At 44.9% G+C, this 19,817-nt stretch overlaps 2 protein-coding genes across 2 annotated transcripts in view; one reads left to right on the top strand and one right to left on the bottom strand.

Annotated features, from left to right (window-relative positions):
* The first annotated feature begins 621 nt into the window (after positions 1-621).
* hiw (MYC binding protein highwire) overlaps positions 622-19,817 on the top strand; it is a 154,366-nt gene continuing 135,170 nt past the window's right edge. Inside the window, exons 1-19 of the mRNA XM_089598679.1 lie at positions 622-1,058; positions 1,725-1,785; positions 1,871-2,113; positions 2,181-2,334; positions 2,412-2,614; positions 2,687-3,004; positions 3,080-3,247; positions 3,326-4,371; positions 4,447-4,562; positions 4,652-4,759; positions 4,852-5,250; positions 5,326-7,315; positions 7,390-7,738; positions 7,817-8,084; positions 8,153-8,439; positions 8,511-8,860; positions 8,933-9,039; positions 9,104-9,313; positions 9,388-9,532. Of these exons, the coding sequence (XP_089454805.1) occupies positions 964-1,058; positions 1,725-1,785; positions 1,871-2,113; positions 2,181-2,334; positions 2,412-2,614; positions 2,687-3,004; positions 3,080-3,247; positions 3,326-4,371; positions 4,447-4,562; positions 4,652-4,759; positions 4,852-5,250; positions 5,326-7,315; positions 7,390-7,738; positions 7,817-8,084; positions 8,153-8,439; positions 8,511-8,860; positions 8,933-9,039; positions 9,104-9,313; positions 9,388-9,532 (6,617 nt within the window). The 5' untranslated portion in view covers positions 622-963. The remainder of the gene's footprint in view (positions 1,059-1,724; positions 1,786-1,870; positions 2,114-2,180; positions 2,335-2,411; positions 2,615-2,686; positions 3,005-3,079; positions 3,248-3,325; positions 4,372-4,446; positions 4,563-4,651; positions 4,760-4,851; positions 5,251-5,325; positions 7,316-7,389; positions 7,739-7,816; positions 8,085-8,152; positions 8,440-8,510; positions 8,861-8,932; positions 9,040-9,103; positions 9,314-9,387; positions 9,533-19,817) is intronic.
* LOC149375632 (uncharacterized) lies at positions 12,244-19,802 on the bottom strand. Its single transcript, XM_089598494.1, has 2 exons — positions 19,545-19,802; positions 12,244-14,396 (listed from the first exon to the last, which is right to left on the bottom strand). Exons 1-2 carry the CDS (start codon positions 19,800-19,802, stop codon positions 13,083-13,085), a joined length of 1,572 nt encoding a protein of 523 aa, XP_089454620.1. The 3' UTR covers positions 12,244-13,082.

The raw sequence follows: 19,817 nt of genomic DNA, 5'->3' as shown, positions 1-19,817 counted from the left end.
CATACATATATGTACACCCTTACATGAGTAAGATGTATAATAAGTTCATAGGCAATAAAAGAGAGTACATACATATACGTATATGAAATTTTATCGTGTGAATTCAAACGAAGCATATTAAATTAGTTCTCCGGATGAGGGTGGTGGTGTACATATATTTAATAATAACATCACCGCTTATACCTGTGAGTGGTCGGTGGTGCAAACAACCCTTTCCTTGCACGTACATATTTATGGTCAAAGCGTGAAAAAGCGCTAGTGTAAATCTCAGAATAATTCACACACGTATCCAAGACTCAAGTACAATAAAAATTATATGACTCTTTTTTTACCCCCCCCCCCTCACCGTGGAAAAACCATGTGTAATGTGTAATCAGTGCGCGTTGTTCCAATCCAATTTGTACCGCATGCTAACTGCACCCTGCGGTGCTTAATTTATTGTTATTACACACTACTTGCTTACCACCCCTCGCTTAAAGGGTTCAAAATCAGCGTGTTACATCGACTTATTATTCGCGTTATCGGGTGAACTTTTAAGTGTCGTGTGGTTTTTATAGGAGTGTACAGAGAAGCCGGTTGCCGTCGAGTGTCAGTGCGCGAGAAAAATACACTGTCACGAAACATGCAGGATAAGCACTTACTTTTTATAATTAATTACTCGATCTGCGGATGTACATGGTAAGTACACATATCCAGCAACCCCGATGGCGTGGTGGCTGCAGCTATATATTTTATTTGAATCGAGCAATGAGCAGTGATGGTATACCTAAATATGAGAAGTAGAATGACGAGGCCAGCAGCAGCTGCCAGTATTATTACTCTCGGGGACGATCGATAGGCGAAGATGGATTGTGTTCGGGTAAAGAAGCTGGTGCAGCGGGAGAGAGAATACCAAAATTAAGAGGGTTGCAATTAGAGAGTACCCTTATAAGTTTTCCAAAGTAAGTATATTAGGCTCAGGCTATGGAAGTCGCCGAGTGTGACAGACTCCTTCCGGAGCCCGATGACTACGTCAAGTGCTTTTATTACATCTTCAAGAGCATCGCCGAGGCTCAGAGGTAAACAAAAAGCGGGTCACTCTCATAACCTTGTACGAATGCCGATTACAGGGGTTTTTTTTTTCGCGAATTTTCCAAGATTTTTGGTTTTTCCGGGATGGATTTCAAAAACTTTTTGTTTAAGTGTTTACGAGTGTCAATTGTCGCTGCCAGTGGTGAGTGAATGATGTTGGGTTGCTCTTAAGGGGATGACAATTGGGGGTGGACAGATTAACCTCAAAGCTTTTGATTTGCTCTCTCTCTCTCTGTTGTTGTTATTGTTTTGGTTTTTGACACCCGAATGTTTACTCTTTACCTATAGGTACTTGTGTCGTTTGTGTTTAGGAGCAAGGTTTTATCTTATCGGCTCCCAAGATATGAGTGTATTTGATTATCAACTAATCTTTTTGAATTTTAATTCAATTGCGGTTTTATTTTGAAAAAATACATTTCTGTTTAATTTAAATTATTTCTAGAATTTAATTATTTGTGGACCCGATATTCATTTCCAAAGGTACATAAATTCAATTCGTGGTATACTCTCCTTTTTTTTTTACGCCGCATTGAGTTATAAAATCTCTTACTACTCTTTAAATGTTTTATTGCGTCTTTTACGAGAAAAATTGAAATTCTACTTAATTATAGATTTGAATGGCCGTGGAAACTTTAAACATTTTTTTTTTTCAGGTTGAAGGATGAACTAAAAAAATGTAAAAAGAATAAATCAAAGAAAAAGGAAAAAAGAAAGGTAAACTATGCTCAGAAGTTTTATGCGAAAAGAAATTTTTTTCCTCGTCTTTTATGTAACAAAAACACTATTGCTTCTGTTAAAGCTCGATGTTGGAGATGAAGTAAATTGTACTTCTTCACCTGAAGTTGAGGTGTCTAGCAATGCATCCGCATTTGCAGTCTTTGCATGTGTCAGAGGCGCTGTTTTGGAAAAGCATGCAAAGTCCATCAATGCAGCTTACAGAGCGTCAAATTGTAGTTCGCCACCGCCTCCAGAATTCAGTGATAGCGTCATTTCTGAAAGTGACGAAGAAGATAGAATATCAACAATGCAAAATTTACCAAAGGTATAGAGTCAGTGTATACTATATTTGATGGTTTAATTCGAGACTTTAACGAAATATTTGTTTCCAGATTGTTGGAATAGGTTTAAGAAGTGTATTTACTTTAATGAAAGAAAGTCGATCGATTGATCAAACGTTGTGTACAAAAGTTTTGGGTGCATTGTTGGATGTATTACAAGGACAACTGCCGGAAGGCTTGAAAAGCGAACCAGATGAAGTTATTGGTAAAATATTTAATACGTATAAACCAAACTATGAATTTATCAAAAAGCTGTCATTATTTCTCACAATGATGTTGTAGATCCATTGTTTGATCTTCTGCTTGATCTTGCTACCTTGCATGGTCCTGAGTCAACAGCAACCAATGATGGAAGTCACTTGACAGCGGTAGCTTGTGCTTGTTTGCTTAGTTTAGTTGTTGTTCGTGGAGATACTGGAAAAATTCTCGCAACTGTTGCAGCCTTACTAATGAGTCCCAAGGCATTTGCATCGCAAAATATTCAGGTTATTATCAATATTGTTTTAAAAATGAGCTTTAATTGTCATGACTATGAATTAACAGTAAATAATTTTCAGTTGCCAGTTGTTCTTACTTCACTTCAAAGAAGTGTACAGGCTGTTTTGCTTGGCAAACTTACACGGCCAGACTGGATAACTCACGGTGTTCCTAAAAGTTCTAAGATTTACAATTCTACTCTTCAGTTACCAAATGAAATAAATAATTTAGTTTTGAGTGGTCGAAGTTTCGTCAGCGATGGAAAGTATTTATATTTGCATACTAATTGTGGATTATTTAAAATTGGCAATGGACACGGTGGTACGATATGGGGTCACGTTTATGCAAACAAATCGGATTTTTATCCATCCGAAACTGGTTGGATCGGTTATGCAAATGTGAGTTGGAAATTTTTTTTTAGAAAATTAGTATTTATGAATTTTTGTGCATTCAAAAAAATTTTTTTTCCATAGGGTTCCTTATATTTTAAATACTCGCCCAAACAGCAATGTGAATTAATGATCCTAGATGCCGATACATTGTCAATAAAAGGCATTGCTGTTTTAGAGGGAAAAGATTGGTCGTCTTCGCTTATGTTTTCCGATGGAGAAAGTTTAGGAATGATTACAGCTGGTAAAGATGTGAGTGCAGTTTTTTTTCCGCACATTTAGAAAAATAAACCAAATTTAATTTTTAAAATCCGTTTTATCGTTTTACAGGAGGGTTTTGTTGTTCGTACCATAAATACTCTGAGCAATCCAGTAACGATAACGTCGGAGCTCCCTTTAAAATTGGCCCGAAAACGCGTTGATGTATTTGGATATGCATCGTTTGATGAAGATCAAATGACTTACATTCTAAATCCTCGCAGTGACGACGAAATAGCGTATGTGGCTGCTGGCAAAGAATTCATGTTATTAAAAACTGTGTTTGGTAAATTGATGTACACAGGCAAGGGTAGGTGTATAGGAATGAGGAACAATATAAGGTCAAATAAATGGCTGGAAGTATCAGTGGGTAAAAAGTGTAAAGTGATAAATTTTGCCATTGGCCACGAGGGTCAGCATGTCATTTTAATCCTCGACGATGGATCAGTACTGTTTGCCGGTATTGCTAGACGTGGCGAGGACGGCGAGAGCAATAAAGTTCGTGTTCAACCAAAACCAAGTAAACCAAAGAAAATACAAAAAGTGGAGGGTCATTTCATCGTGAATGCCGCTTGCAATAATGGCTCGTCTGCACTAGTGACGCAAGAAGGATCACTTTTAATGTTTGGCAAAGATACTTTGTACAGTGACGAAGTGACTGGATTAGTGCCGGATTTAAAATCTGTGTTTGTTGTTAATGTGTCGTTGGGAAAAGCCCACGCTGCTGTCTTAACGAACAAGGGACATCTGTATACTTTTGGCATTAATAACAGAGGGCAATGTGGCAGAGACTTTGCATACTCACATTGCGCAAACCGAGAGGCAACCGTGACAGCCATGGAAACTGGTGTCGCCGAAGAAGATGCCCACGGCACTGAGGATGGTAATTATTTTATTTATTGTTATTTTGCTCAAATAAAAATTTTTTCATATTTAGAAGGTGGAGGAGATGACGATTGGGATTATACCAAAGAAATGAGGATAGATGGTATGTGTCCCCCTGGCCAGCACAAATGGGGAATCATCGATCAGTGCATGATTTGTACTGTTTGCCACGAATGTACGGGCTACAAAATACCGTGTGTCACCAAAGAAAAACCTTCCAAAAATCCTGGACAGTGCGTAATAGTTTTATCACGCTTTCATTTCAGTATTAGTTTATAATTGGAATCGCAATGTTTAATTTTTAACAGGGAATGCGGCTGTGGCAAAGGCGATGGCGGCTGTGCAGAATGCGGCTGTTGTCGAATGTGTGCTCGAGAAAATTGTGATGACGAAGATGAGATGGCCTTACCCCAACCACCTGCAGGTGATTTTTACTTTTGTTTTTTTTAATGGTACAAAAAAAAGTCAATTGATAATTACTACTTGTGAAGTTTAATTTACTTTCTGTTTCAGCTTGCGATAATTCACAAATGTCCGATTTTGTATTTCGTGATTATCTGAAAAAGCGCTTAGAAGATAAAAAAGTGAAGCATTTCAAGTGGTCGAGTGATCAATGCAATGGTAATTTTTCTTACACGTATTTTTATCGTAAAAAAAGCCCTTTCTACAAGTTTGTAATGAAAAAAAAAAAATTTCAGCGTCTGATCCGCTAGTGGTGGTTCACAAATCTATGGTCGCTAAATCAGCCGCTGGTCCTGGTGCTAGTCACATTAACGAGGAAAAAGAAAGTGGTGACGGTAGCGACGTAGAGCGTGGCGACATGACGCGCGTCGCAAGCATACCACCAGCACGTGTTTATCTGCCTACCGAAAGTCCGGTGGTCCAAGTCCACTGTGGTTTACACCACACGGTTGCTCTACTGCAAAATGGCGACGTTTATACTTTTGGCAGTAATATTTATGGCCAGCTGGGAGTTGGCAATTTAATTGCGCATTCGGGACCCGTTAAAGTTAAAATTCCCGGTGTAGCTACCCAAGTCGCTGCTGGGAGCAACCACACGGTCGTACTCACGTCCAAGGGTGAAGTTTATACCTTTGGTGCTTATCAAAAAGGTGAGCTTCGTAGTTATTTTTAAAAGTACTTTACACATCGGAATCCGAAACCAATTCCTCCTTGTTCTGTTTCAGGCCAACTGGGTATAAACTGGTGGAATGACCAACAGATGCAAAAGGCAGGTGGTACGTCTTCCAGCAACCGAGACGGCGAACGATCGCAACCCTGGCACAGTTTTCCAAACATCGTGCCGAATATCGGTTCACGCTTAGGTAGAAAAGCCACGTGGATCGGCGCCTCGGGTGATCAGACCTACGTTAAGGTCGACGAAATTAACAGCATCAGCTTGACCCGTAGCACCGTGATGGCCAACAAGAACTGCATTCTTTTGTTACCTCAACAAACCGAGCATCGAAATTCATTCAAGTGTCTTGTGATAAACAAACGTGACGGTACGTGCAACAGTTTCAACAACGCCGACCAAGTGGATTTTAATCAGTGCGCCGTTTGCCTGGACCCGCTGTACAATGTCATTTGGTCCTTCAAACCATCGAATAACGAGATCTCGTGTTACAACGTGATATCAACGGAAGCTCGAACTATACCGAATCTTGAAGTGTCGATCGTGAGTCCAGGTCTTTCGTTGCCGGTCGTCTGTAACTGCTTTGTCACACGATCGCAAGCCGCGATGCATTTGCTCGCTGGCTTGGATACATTGACGCAAGCTCAGGATGAAAAGTTAGCTATCGTGGAGGGCGTTGAAAACAACCAAACGACTCAAGGCAAAGTTTACAGCAGAGAAGACTTCTCCATCGTCTCGAGGTTTGACAATCACGGAGGTGGCTGGGGATATTCTGGGCAATCTGTGGAGGCCATTAGATTCATGGCCGACACTGACATTCTTCTCGGTGGTTATGGATTGTTTGGTGGTCGTGGCGAGTACACGGCCAAAATCAAGCTCTTCGACATTGGGATCGAGGGTGGCGAGGAAGAGACTGATGGCGAACTGCTTGCCGAGACCGACGAGATTCCGTACGAGTGCGAGCCCAGGCAAAAGTACTCGATCCTGTTTAACGAGCCCGTGCCCCTTCAGGCGAATCGTTGGTACGTCGCTTGGGCAAAAGTCAGTGGACCCTCTAGCGACTGTGGCTCCGGTGGTCAGGAAACCATGACTGCGGAAGATCAGATCATGTTTTACTTTAAGACGTCCAAGGAGGCTAACAACGGGACGGACGTGAATGCTGGCCAGATTCCACATCTGCTGTACAGAATTATAACTCCCGAGAATCAAAATTATAGTCGCAAAAGGGATCAAATCGAGCCTGTATACGTTTTAAAGAGAGAATTCAGTAGGACAGTTACCGAAGAGTGCTTCCAATCCCTCATATCGCTGTTACAGTGGAGCTGGAACACACTCAAGGCCAATCTCGCTGATACGAATTTTTACTCGCCAACGTCGCCATTGCACACCATGGCCGAGATAGATAGGCTGTTTTACGTTTGTAAGGTCACCTTGAAACTATTGAGGAGGTACATTAACGAAATCTATCCCAATCAGACGAGTAAGAAGACGCCACCGGAAACCGTGAGGCTTGCGGAATGCATCGGCGAAGTGAGAGCACTGCTCAGGCAAATTTTGTCAGATTCTGTGACCATGACCCCTAAAATCAAAGGCAAAGCGTGGACCAACAAGAGCATGACAGTCCTGGGAAACAAGAGAGTAAACGCAATTCTGGACGAGTGCTACAAGACCTTCATTTCGTGCTACCACGCCTTCTACCCGACGGCCTATCTCAAGTGGACATCTCTTTGCGAGTTGTTATCCGAAGTCGACAAGGAGCAGGGCATCACCTCGAAGGACCGGCTTCTGTCCGCCGTGCTAGCTTCCCTCTGCAGTCCTACTGTGCGTCTGCGTTCCACCATTCCTGTACTGAGCAACGCAATGGACTGCAGTGATCATGTCAAGAGACAACTGAGCCCCTCGGATAATGCCGGACTGCCAATGATGAACTCGACCGAGAGTCACAATTACCCGATTCTGGTGGAGCAGATTAGTTACAAGTCGCAAGTGGAGAGTACTGGCAAAGAAATTTTAAACTGGTCCTTTCGTGAAGTTTTGGATAGGTAAACTCGTCTTTTTTTTCTTCCATCTTAAAAATTTAACTAGCCATTTACCTTTTGATCTTGTCTGCTGTTAGTCTGTTGGATTTGATACTCATACCCGTAAAAAGGAGTCTGTGCAAAGAAGAGACTCAAACGCTGCCACACCTGGTAGTACACTGTTGTTACCTCTTGGCTCGTGTCATATCCGAGCTTGCATCTTTTTCAAGCGGGACTGAAGACGAGATGCAAGCAGCCTTTTACCGGATCATGTATACGACGCCCTCGAGGTTCACTCGTATTAATCAAACGAGGTGCTGGAACACTGGAAACGGCTCGCCAGATGCCATTTGTTTTTCAGTCGATAGGCCTGGTATTCTTATCGCCGGTGTTGGGATTTACGGAGGGGTCGGTGTCTACGATTACGAACTAGAATTGCTAGATGACGTGAGTTGAATCATCATTACTTTGTTTATTATTTTTTTTTTTTTTTACATGATTCCTACAGATTTTTATTTTATTCAGCGCAACGATGGTGGAAACGATCCCTCGCACACGCAACGCTGGACTAGTCTGGATTTCACGAGAGGCTCTTTTGGACCAGACGAGTGTATAAATGATATCGTAGAGATTAAGTTTGATAAGCCTGTTCCTATCAAAGAGAGAGTAAAATACGCTATAAGACTGCGAAACCGAGGAGGTAGAACAAGCAACGGTGACGGTGGCTTGCGTGTGATAAAAGGCCCGGACGGCACGTCGTTCACTTTTTCCGCTTGCTCGTTAAGTTTTAACGGTGAGACGCCAAATTTATAAAGAATACTCGGAGGATCTGACAATTTTTTAAAAACACATGTTTTCCAGGCACTACACAAGCTAGAGGTCAAATTCCACATATCCTTTATTACTCGAATCCGCAAGACACAGACGAGCATCACACGAGCAAAGCCATTGCCGAGGCTCAAGCAAAAAAGTGTACCTTGTCAATGACTGCCACCATTATTCAGCGTTCGAATGATATTTTAGCATTAGCGAGGGAAAAAGCCGAGGAAATCGACGTCATTGAAATCCTCGGTAATTCGGCGTTTGTCACCACACTCTTGCCTTTGACCATGGCGTACATGATTCCTATGGCAACGTCGGATCCTCGAGTTAGTTGGATTTTCTTTTAAATTTCTTATTATACTTTCCATCACTTTTCTAGCTCAATATTAAATTGCAGAGCGGCGTCCAGGTATTAACGTTGATCCAAGAGATGCTGCCGCACGTCACCGCTCTGAATCTTAACGCAGCCACAAGACACTCGCAATTATCGTTGCCCCAGCAAGACAACGACTCGGCGTTACAGCAAACAGCCATACATTCCGTGCCTCCGGTAACCACGACTAGTCATTATTATACGTGGTTGGAGAGCGAGCATCCCTACAAGCCAGCGACTGTGTCGCATTACAGAGTTACCTTTCCCGAGTCTGTCAAGTGGCTGACAATTGAATTCACTCCCGAGTGCGGCACAGCTCAGCCAGAGGATTATTTACAATTGTACATTCCTAACGCCGAGACTAGTCTTTCCAAGTAAGTACCTAACTTGTATTATGTGGCTCTGATAAAATCACGGATAACTTGTTTGTTTTTTTTCTTTACTAGATGCTTGGAAAAAAACAGTGTTGAGGAAAGCCCAACCTATTGGCCAGTACTCCACAAATTCAGTAACGTGCAGAGTCAGTGGCCCCAGAAAGCCGTAGTATTGCCTGGTTAGTAGCTGACAATGTGAAATTGCAAAAATGATCGAAATGATAACTAATGAAATTTTCGTAGGCAACGAGGTAATATTTTCCCTGGAAACAGCGTCAGACTACATGAAAGACGAACGATCGATAACTTACGGCTTCAAGTGCCTAATAATCGGCCACGACTGGATCACAACGAACTCTGGATTAAAAAACCTCGAGATCGAGTTGTCGTTTCTCGGGGGCTCTTGCGCGGCTAGTCTCATGAAAAACAATCTTCCCCTGCCGTTGCTGCCAAGTGAGTAAAAATCAATACAAGTAAGTTCTCGCCTCTTTTTGGCTGAAATAAACAACCTGAATGGTCCAAAACAGACGAAGAGTCGGAAGAGGACTCGGAGCTTGCGCAGGAAACAGCCAAGCGGCTGTACTCGTCGCACGTGTCGCTGCTCGGACGCGGCTTCGCCCTCGCCTCGCCGCCGACCGTCGCCCAGGCCCTCGATGGCGTTCTCCCGTTCAGGTAAGTGGCGACCAACAAACTCATTCAACATCTAAAATTGAACTGCTTGTACGTAGGAAAACTCTAACAGTTAGATTCTATGGCCGTTCCACTTTTTTCGTGGCGCTTCAACGAAACTCATTCGTTCGAAATGGCCATCGATTCGAGGAATCTCCCCCTGGAGCGTCTATTCATCCACTCGAAACGTTTTCAATTTATTCGGAATCAAAGACGACACAGAGTCGAAAAAAAACGAGCACTCGCCGACTAATCGAGCCGTTATCGTTGGCAATGCGATTCGGTGAGATTCAGCAATAAAGCCAACGCACTACCCCCTCCCCATTTTATTGCACTTGCTTTTTTCTTTCTCTCCGCTTCAATCGGGGCTCTATATCGACAGCCGTGTCGTCGTCCCTCGCTGACTGTGTAATGGAAAACAAGCCGTAATTGAAGCGATCGCAATATCGCTCCGCTTTACCGATAAGATTGCGAGCTAACGTTGCGCAAATCCACGTATAGAGGTATAATTTTTTTTTTTTTTTTTTTTTTCAAATCGATCTTTTAACTTTATCGTTAGTTGCTGTAAAAGAGGTTTCTAGGGAAAAATCGTTGTAGCGCCGAGAGCATCATAAATCACACAACGAGTTGTGTATACTCTCCGCAGCGCAAGGGTAACTCGACGCATTGCGTAACGAGGTCAGAATACTTTGTGCAGCTGTTCCGCAGTATACATCACTTATACTTATACCTCCATGCACAGTCGTTCCCCGGCGGAAAGCAAAAAAAAGCACAAGTATCCGCAAACAACTTGATAAAGCGTCGTCATCAACGTCGTTGCGTTATGTACGTGTGTACACGTATACCGCGACCTCGTGACACGCGACGTCGAGCAGGTGTGTACGTGTATATGGATATGCACGTAACCGTACGTATATACGTATACCATTTGGCGAAAGCGTTTGAAAAACCGCACGCGTAGTGCCCATCAATCTAGTACAGACGAGGGAGAGATCATTTTTCGATTTTTCATCCTCCTTTTTCCCCCCACCTTACTTCCGTCCATCGGATAAACTTTGAGGGAACGTGGAGGGTTTGGTGCAATTTGCTTTTACTTTTTTTGCACTTTTAAATGCGAAGCGTGACTAAACAAATGGGGGGGGGGGTATTTGAATAATAAAGCGACGCGTTATACACCGATCACTTTGGATTACCGATCATTTATCAGGTGTGACGAGTATTCTAATTGTACAATGTTTGAGTGAGTTATTTTGCAACTAAAACAAAAAAAATGGCCTGAAAAATCCAAACTTACCTACGAAATTTAAGGATCGTAGACATTTCCTCCCGCGAACGACTCCCCCGACAATCTGTACAACTTAAACTTTACTTATGTACCAGGGTGACATTGACTAGTACGAGCTTTTATCAGCTTGGGGGTGGTAAAATATATTTGATATTCGTATTGCATGTCTCTTCACTGTCAAACGATTACCTTGTCTTCGTTTGAAAATATTAATCAGTCGATTTCTGCATCCCGACGCGTTCGTTTCATTTTTTTACTTACCGCGAAAGACGTGTACATAAAATATCATGTAAACTGCAGAAAGAGCGAGTAGACCAGTTTTTTCCTCCTTCTCTCTTATGCTTACCTCCTCGTTTGCGGGTAAAAGTTGTATGATTTATGACACGCGCAGCAGCGGGGGAAGGGAAAAAAAAAAAAAAAAAATAATGCACCGTTGCCGACAATATGCTATTCGCGTGACTTGAACGGTGCTTGTTACAGCCTTGTAATAACATAATTAAAGGCCACGCACTCCGAACGGGAGAAAAAACAAAACGCGTTTCTTTTACGATTGAGCCAATAAGCTTGATTCACATTCATACTTACATTTTCACAACATATAGTATAGGAATTTCGTACTTTGTGCTCGTGTACGCGCGATCCATCACATAATATATTATACAGTTTACGGTAGGGCGAAACTTTGTAATTATAATCCATGGCTCTTGGATGAACTTTCGCGGGAAAATACCACGCCTTTGGAATTTCTCGTCTCTTTGCGTTGAAGCTTATCTGCGACCCCCCGGGTGATGATTAAAAATGATTTCTAGTTACTAAAAGCATCACTTACCTTCTGAAACTACAGGGTGTGAGAGACACCCAGTTGCGAATTTTTTCTTGATACACCCGTAAATTAAACCCTTTCCCAGCGACGAGGACGCGCCTTCGACCGCATGTATATTATTCACGCGCAAATTTATTTCCCCAAGAGTTTCGCGTTCTTGGAAAATTCAGCGAGGACATACTGAGGTGGGACGCGTAAATTCTTCCGACTCACTTATTTCATGAAAGTGCGGGTGGTTCTGGTTCTTTCTTCTTTTGTTACATGAAAATAATTCATGTACCTCGAGCAAACATATAGATGATAACAGTATATTTTAGGTATTGTCGTAGTCGTAGCCGTCTACCGTTCGAATAAAAATGTGGCTAAAAAAAGGCAGCAACGATAAAAATATCCTCGTTTTGCCCTTCTTGAAGCCCCTGGTCACGAAATAATTTCGATCAGTTTTTGCGAATAGACCATTAGCTATACACTTTTACGGGAAACCAATCGAGTGATCCGGAGAAATAATCCTGGAAATAATGCATACATGTGAATGGTAATCAGTGGTCATATATATATATATATTAATAAACAAGAAAGATACGAATGATTTTTGCGTGTATTCTTTTCATCGAAATTTTTCTTCTGTTTTGTTATTTTTATCAAAGTATAGATCAAAATTTATTCACAAGAAAAGTAATCCAAATATTTTACAAGGTTCAATAATCCTAGGTTTGCGTACATTGTGTTTTCTGAGGAACGCCCAGGTACGGTCGAAAGCCTCCTTGATTCGACAGTTTCGCTGTATAAATATACGTAATCGCAACAAAGAAAAAAAGGAAAAAAACAACTAATAAATATTACAGTCAGCGCCTCGCGCGACTCTCTCTATGGTAGAATCACGCGAGAAAAAATACCGATACATCGCAGTAACGCTCATCATCTACTTACAATTGATTGAAACATACACGATATTATACATATACATAACAAACGACACACTGTGATACATAACCATCTACGTGTATATGCATATGTAATTTGTTCGCTCGCTGCACACCCGCGCTTGTATAACAATATTGTGTTCCAAGACGAAATCTCGCGCTTCTCTCTCAAACGAGTCCCGGTAATCACACGCAAACTTTGGTCGGCTCTCTCACAAAAAAACTCGCACATCGATCGCCATTCTCTTAAATTTGTATTAGTTTGTGTATAAGAGCAGCGACAATTGGTCACACGTCAGTGTCAGCCAGGTCCAACCGAAGCACACGACCTGCCTCGTCGTCGCTCGTTCGTCACAGTCTGTAGACCCTGGACTGGTCCTCCATGAGCAAAAGCTCGCACTGCTGCTGCTGTCGGTGGTACTGGTAGTGGGGCCTGTCCCTACCCACCGAGCCCCGACGCCGTCGCGAGTCCCTCGCCGCGGAAGAGGAGGATGAGGTGAGCCGCGACGGCGGCGGCTCTCGTTACAACTCGGTCGTGAGGGGCTCGACCTTCTCGACGACCACGTGGATCTCGGTCTCACGGTACAACCTGCCGTCGGGCACGATCATCGTCACCTTGCTGTCCAACGGCGCCCCGCCCCGCTGCTGCGACCCCGTGGCTGCCAACTGCTCGGCAAAGCCGTTCTTGCTCTTGTTCGAGACCACGTCGGGTGTACTCATGGGCAAACTACTCCAACTGGTTTTGCGGCCGTGCCTGTGCCACCTCCGGCCCAGGTGGACCGCCAAACACCCAGCCCCGGCCAGCACCACCAGCAAACCCCCGATCACCGACAACAGGACAACCAAACTGCTCCCGAGGACGCAACCGCGAGCCTCGTACTCGGCGAAGCCCACCGGCTGCCCGTCCCCGGCCAGGCACGACAACGCGGCCTCCGAGTCGACCACGTCCACCGAGCCCAGGATCCGGCGCCTCCACGTGGCCAAGGAGTCGCAGTCGCAGCTTTGGTTGACCAGGAGGTTGGCCAGCTCGACGCTGTCGAAGCTGTGCCGGTCGAAGCCGAGCGAGCCCTCCCCAAAGTCCGTGAGGTTGTTGGCCTTGAACTTGAAGGTGCGGGAGGTGGTGCCGTCGGGGTCCGCGGCGCGTATCCACTCGAAGGCCCCGGGCTCGACAGTCCCGAGGGAGTTCTCGGTAAAGAGGACCGTCTTGGCTACGGTGACGTTGAAGGCGGCGGGCTCGAGGCGCCCGATCCTGCAGCGCTTGACGACGAGGGTGGCCGTGCCCTCGACGGCGAAGGCCGAGCTCTCGAGGGTGCCCATGCTCACGCCGTTCAGGACGAAGGTCTCGGGGACGACGACGTCGTTGAAGGCGTGCTCGGGTACGAGGCGTTGGCCGAAGGTGCCGCCGTTGACGTGGAGGACCCGCACCTCGAACCGGCGGAAGGCGTACCGGCTGAGCTCGGCGACGTCGCAGTTGGTGAGGACGATGCTGGAGGTGCCCCGGAGATTGGAGAAGGAGTAGGCCGCGAGGTAGCCCAGCCTGACGTTGGTCAGCTTGATGTTTTGGATGCTGCCGTCGTAGACGTTGCTCGGGAGGGTGTCGATCCTCGTGCTGTTGATCGTCAGTTGGACGTCGCTCGCCTGCGCGGACAGGTTGAAGCTGTACGGCTCGAGGACGAGGGCGCCGATGTTGGTCAGGTTGACGGATTTGAGCTGCTGCATCGGGGTCAGGGCGTTGCGGCCGAGCCTCACCGAGGCGCAATTCTCGACCACGAGCTCCTTGACGTACCGGCTACTCGGCTCGGATCTCTGCTCCTTGCTCAGCTCCAAGCTCAATCCCTGCGGGGCACACGGACACAATCTCATTACTACTTTCGTGCTTTTGTGTTCCTACCACGGAATTGGGAGGATAACCCGTTAACCCGTTCGCGTAGTACCTACATCGAGTGCTCTCTGGGACCCCCAGGGGGATCGCGACCGGGGCAATAATGGCGTAATTGGCCGTCTCCAACTGCTCGGAATGGCCCTCCGTTACTTCCAATTAACGGAAGGGTGTCCGGGTATAACGTCGTTATCCGCATTTTGCCGCAATGGCCTGTGACTATTCGACTATACATGTATACCCCACCTTCCGGGCACTTTGGATCAAAAAGAGTCAATCGCCTTGTTCTGCTGTACGCTGAGTATGCATGAGCAATCGCGGGGCATTGAAGAAGAGCAGCGTAAAAACACTGTCTCCGTCAAAGTGATCTTGGGCGGGTCTCGGCATTTAAGTGCTCCGTGTATGGTTGCAAGACTCGAGTGGGAAAAATGGAAATGCGCGACAGCCCACGTGTGTGTGTAGGTGTATCCGTCGATTATGGAAATTCAAGGGACGCTCGGGGTTCGGTGGATTTTCCCGATCGATTCGCGCCGTTGTTTTCCCAAAAAGTCGAGTCGAGCTGTAGCTCTAACAAAGTACGGTGTACATACACTCCCCCCGCCTTTTCCTTCCGCGCGAAAAGAGACAGAGGGGGGAAAAAAAAAAAAAAAAAAAAAAAAAAAAAGGCTCCCGTACACCCGGGAAAAGCTCGCATACCGGCGTTCGTCCCAGTGGCATATACGGGCGAAGGGGGTAGGTTTCGGACGAGCCGCCGGCTGTGTCCGCTCCTCCGGTCGACTGGACCCTCCCGGTGGGATCGAAAGAGCGCAGGTATGCCGCGTCACAAAGGCTCGCACACATACGCGTACTCGCTCTATTGCGTCGTTGTTTCGGTGAATCACCTCTAGCGTGCAGGTACACATGTATGTCCGAGGTGATGACTTATATGTGGGTTTCATTTGGGTCCGAAGTACGCGGGCACGGAGGAATCATACCCGAGCGAGAAGAGTTTTGAGAGCACCGGGGAAAAAGTTTCGCGGGGAAATTGACGAGTGACACGCTTGAAAAGGAAGGATCGAGGGGGTGGGATCAAGTGATATCGTTACACCGCTCCTACGGGAAGGGAAAACTTTTTCCTCCGCAAACTTCTCCAATTACATACGGGCTTTTCAGCGCGGGATGACGAAATTCTATTAGCAGGTGTCGGGGGATGTTGTACCTATACTCTTATTCTTGCATCGTCACTTTTTTTTTGGTCGCGAGGGATCGGAACCTTCTTATTTAACTTTAAAGTGGCGCACGGGAGGGCATTTTTGTATCGTTTCGTAGGACAGGGAAGAGCGAGTCGGCGACTGCCCCGGCGCGATAAATTTTCCTGGTGTACGAGCCCCGGGGAAAATTTATTCCCGTGAAATTTGAATTTTATTGCCCCACCCCTGTACTTATTGCGAGGAAGAATCGGATCGAGCTTTTTTCCAGAGGAGGATTGTTTTTCTTCCATCTCTTTGCGTTTTCTTAAATTCTACGGATAATTTTGCGAAACGGAGCGTCTAGTTACCTGTTTTTTCGCGCCACCACAATTTTCGCACGTAAACTTTTTCATGAATAACATACATTTTTCCCTCGCAAACTCGAGACAAAGGGGCATTGCGAAAATCAAACGCTCCATAATTCACGTGCCCGCGTGTTATCAGCAGAAACGTTATTATGCATTTTTCGACCGACAGCCTCAATATACATATACCCGTTCAGAGTGTGCTATACCGATGTATACATATGCACGTGCGGGCGAGCTTTTTACCGTGAAAGATTTATGCGAAACAATTCGATCCCCTCCGCCCCCCCGAGTCGTGCATCCAATAGCTGTACGCGAGGGGGAAATAAAAAAAAACAGGGAACAATCGGTGCTTTTATTAAATATATACGCGCGGTCCCTCCCACGATAATACCCGTCGCATCGTCTATAATGTGTCTATTTTCTTTTTTTTTTGCTTTGTTTCGAGCTGCTATGGAGTTTTAAGCTCCAAAGTTATGCAGCTCTGACTCTATATTCGACACGCGGTGGACAGCTTCGTCGCGAGCTTTTGTTGCACCGTGTCTCAGTCGCGAGCTTCCGGCGATGTGAATCGATCCGATTTCCATACGGTTTATGATATTTTTATTAATAGTACATTCACTCAACGCTACGTGAATAAATTATACCGGGAGGTAGATGCACCCGCGAACAAAACAAAAATGTATATCGACACGGATGGAAGCGGCGAGAGGGTGGGTGTAAAAAATAGTTCGTACAGAGCTTGCAAGAACCAACAAATTATTCTCCGTGGACTCGCTGAGGAAAACGGATGCTCCTCCGCTCGCAAAAACTCCCCCCCATTTGCATGTCTAATTGCTCGCCGCGGCTGTAACGAGAGTCGAAAAGGGACGCGTTGTAAAAGTTAAGGGCGACGACATCGTCGTCCTTGTGTGAAATAACGCCGGGCGACAAATTTGCCCTGCGGAACGGGAGTGCGCGAGTAGGTTTGCGCAATTTTTACGAGCCGCGCTCTCGTTTTTTCTTCTCCCCGCTTAGTCTCTTGCGTTGAACGTGTTGTTGCTTTTTTTTTTTTTTTACTTTTTCAACTTGAAAACAAAAAGAAACAAAAAAATGCCTAACTTTTACATTATGGTCTTATTATTCTTGTGACCATCTTGCATCATCCAACTGGTGCCACTACACACCACAAAAATATTGTTTACGTTTTTTTGTTTGTTCAATCTTCATAAACGAGTAAAATTTTTTTTTTTATCTTCGACACTTTGGTATTCAAACGATATGAATTGACAAATAATAATTGTATCTTCTACAATTCTAATGCAATTGACTTTTATAAAACAAAAACCCTGCCAAACGAGCCACGTGGTCTGTTCTAATCACAAAAAAGGGCCTCAGCCACGTGACAATAAATTTAAGGTAGTAAAATAAAATTTAAAAAAACCTTCCTGCTCGGGATGCTGCAACCAAAGTATAAGGACGAATCTCAAGGTGGAGGCACCCATGGGGCAAACGTGCATCGCGACTGTGTACATCGTAAACGCCCCCGCCCTCGGAGCTTTACGATCGTTGGGGAGTAGGACCGTGGGTGCCGCTTCTTTTCGACATCGAGGCAAACAGCGGAAGGAAAGGGCCACTTGGGCTCTGGACCACTGAAAAGCCCGCAACTCGTAAAAGAGGAACGGAAGCAACGATCATTATTATTCCAATCGCCTTTGGCTTTCGCGTTTCACGTTGTTATGGTCTCTCTATACTCGGATGCCTTCCGAAGCACTATCTGTGCATATAGCGTCCGACTTCTCGGTCCGCGTAACCGCTGCGTCATTGTTTGTCTCGCGGCAAGTCGTCTGTGATACCATCTATATAGAGACGGTGTACCCGTTTTTTGTGAAATTTATTAGCTCGGATGAGCAAAGATATTATGCTCTCGACTTTTAATTCGGTTGTGCTTCTCTCGTAGGTATTATCGGACCGAATCGTGGACGATGATATTTATTGTTTTCCCGCGAAATGAGTTTTATACAATATGATTTTCATTATCTTCCGGCTCTGGTTAACAAAATTAGCGTGAAAACCGAGCTCCCACAATCATACTCGCGTTTCAAAGTGAAACCACCAATCTAATCGGTATTTTGATTAAAACGCCGAAAACTTTGTGCTCTTCCCCGAAATATACCTAAATTGTATCGTACAGGTGTAATTGCTCACCGGCGCTCGCTCTAGCATGAAATACATGTTGAAACGGCCAATTTTTCTTCCTACATAAGTACTCGGATCTTCGCGTACCTACTCCGCGTTGCGCAACCAGCTGCTCATGTGTACAATGTTACTCCAGGGAAGCGGCCGTGAACGCTATATTTTGACGTCTCCGCGCTAACAAGCGAAGCGTAAAATTTTCGGGCAGAGCTGTGACGCGGTTGCGTAATTTTTCACGTGTCGAGAGGATCTGTCAAAAATTACTTGGCAAATTTGTGCATATTGTGGACAAAAAAACCGACCACATTGATGATCGGCATATAGTATTCACCCCGTGTCACATTCGTCAACACAAGTTTTTCGTACTTTTAGAGACGTGAGTCGCTTGGACATGGGCAAGTATATAAGCTTGGCTATATGTGATGGCGAGTAATGTAAAAAATGACGCTCGCGTGACCTTTTTTCCACGTCGGTATTTCTCGCTCGAGATTTTTCTCTACGTGTGACCAAAAAAAAAAATAAAAAACTACCAAAAGGAAGCTGCTTTTTTTTCTATAGCATATATAGTTCGATGTCTCATCCTCTGTCAGTACATATCCCTTTGACCGACTCATCGTACGCGTATACGCGAATCAGTTTTCAGAGACATCGAGCTCCACTTCCTTTTTCATCGAGCAATAATCTCTCTATATCTCGTGCGACACGCAATACGCGCCTGTAATAAAATAATCCGTGTCTAAATGAAACGATAACAATAACAACAGTATATAGGTACGAGAAAAATAATGTAAGAAGTACTAAACGGAAACGAGACAGACCGAAACTTATACCTCTCGTGCGGGTTCCTTTCGAAACTCTTTGTATCCCCGATGTTGGTTGTACGACTTGTATTATCTTTCTCTCTCCTCTTTCTCGTATTTGGATCCCGTCGTCTTTTGTGCTTAGGAGATTTCAGAGGTTCTTTTTTTTTTTTTTGGTCTTATTTTTTCCCCTTCTTTTTCTTTCCACCCCCCCACAAACGCGTCCTGTTGCGCGTATAGGCGTCTGCATTACATCCAGTATTGTGAACTTGAACCCTACTCCCAACTCGCCTAGTGCGGTCGCGCTCGTTTCCTACTCCGGTTATAAACATACATAATATATACACCTGTGCTTGCTTTGCAACTATATTATTCTCTTTTTTTCTCCCTCTCTCTTTCTTCTCGAGCTCATCGCTCTAAAATTACGCGACATCAAAACAATCCCGATTCCCAAACCAGTTGCGTATCGTAGCAGAGTAACAAACGACATCAGCCCTACACGTATACCTCCCGAATCCCATTTATACAGTTGATTGGATCAGCAATGAAAAAGGGTTCATACATTTATATTATATGCCCTACTGGTAAAACATTACCTTTTTCTCGTCGTTCTTGCAATCGCAGCTTATCTTGTTGCCGGACCTGCTGCACATCGAGCCGTGCAGGTTGGACTGCAGCTCCGTCGATTTGTCCGTCCCGCTGCTCCTGGCGTCGTCTCGGTCAGTGTTCCCCGCGGGCACATCCCCGTTGGCGGTGTTGCGTATAACCAGGTCCATCGCCCCGGGAGAAACCGAGGCTGCAGGTAGTAGCACTAGGGTACAGAGGAGGAGGACCAGTGCCGGCGTCGCGGCCATCTCCCCCGATGCACT

Source organism: Copidosoma floridanum, unplaced genomic scaffold (genome assembly GCF_036245765.1).
Source record: "Copidosoma floridanum isolate Cflo_tuat_1 unplaced genomic scaffold, Cflo_Japanese_pri ptg000006l, whole genome shotgun sequence".
NCBI classification, from domain to species: Eukaryota; Metazoa; Arthropoda; class Insecta; order Hymenoptera; family Encyrtidae; genus Copidosoma; species Copidosoma floridanum.
This window is presented reverse-complemented; position numbering and strand designations above follow the sequence as displayed.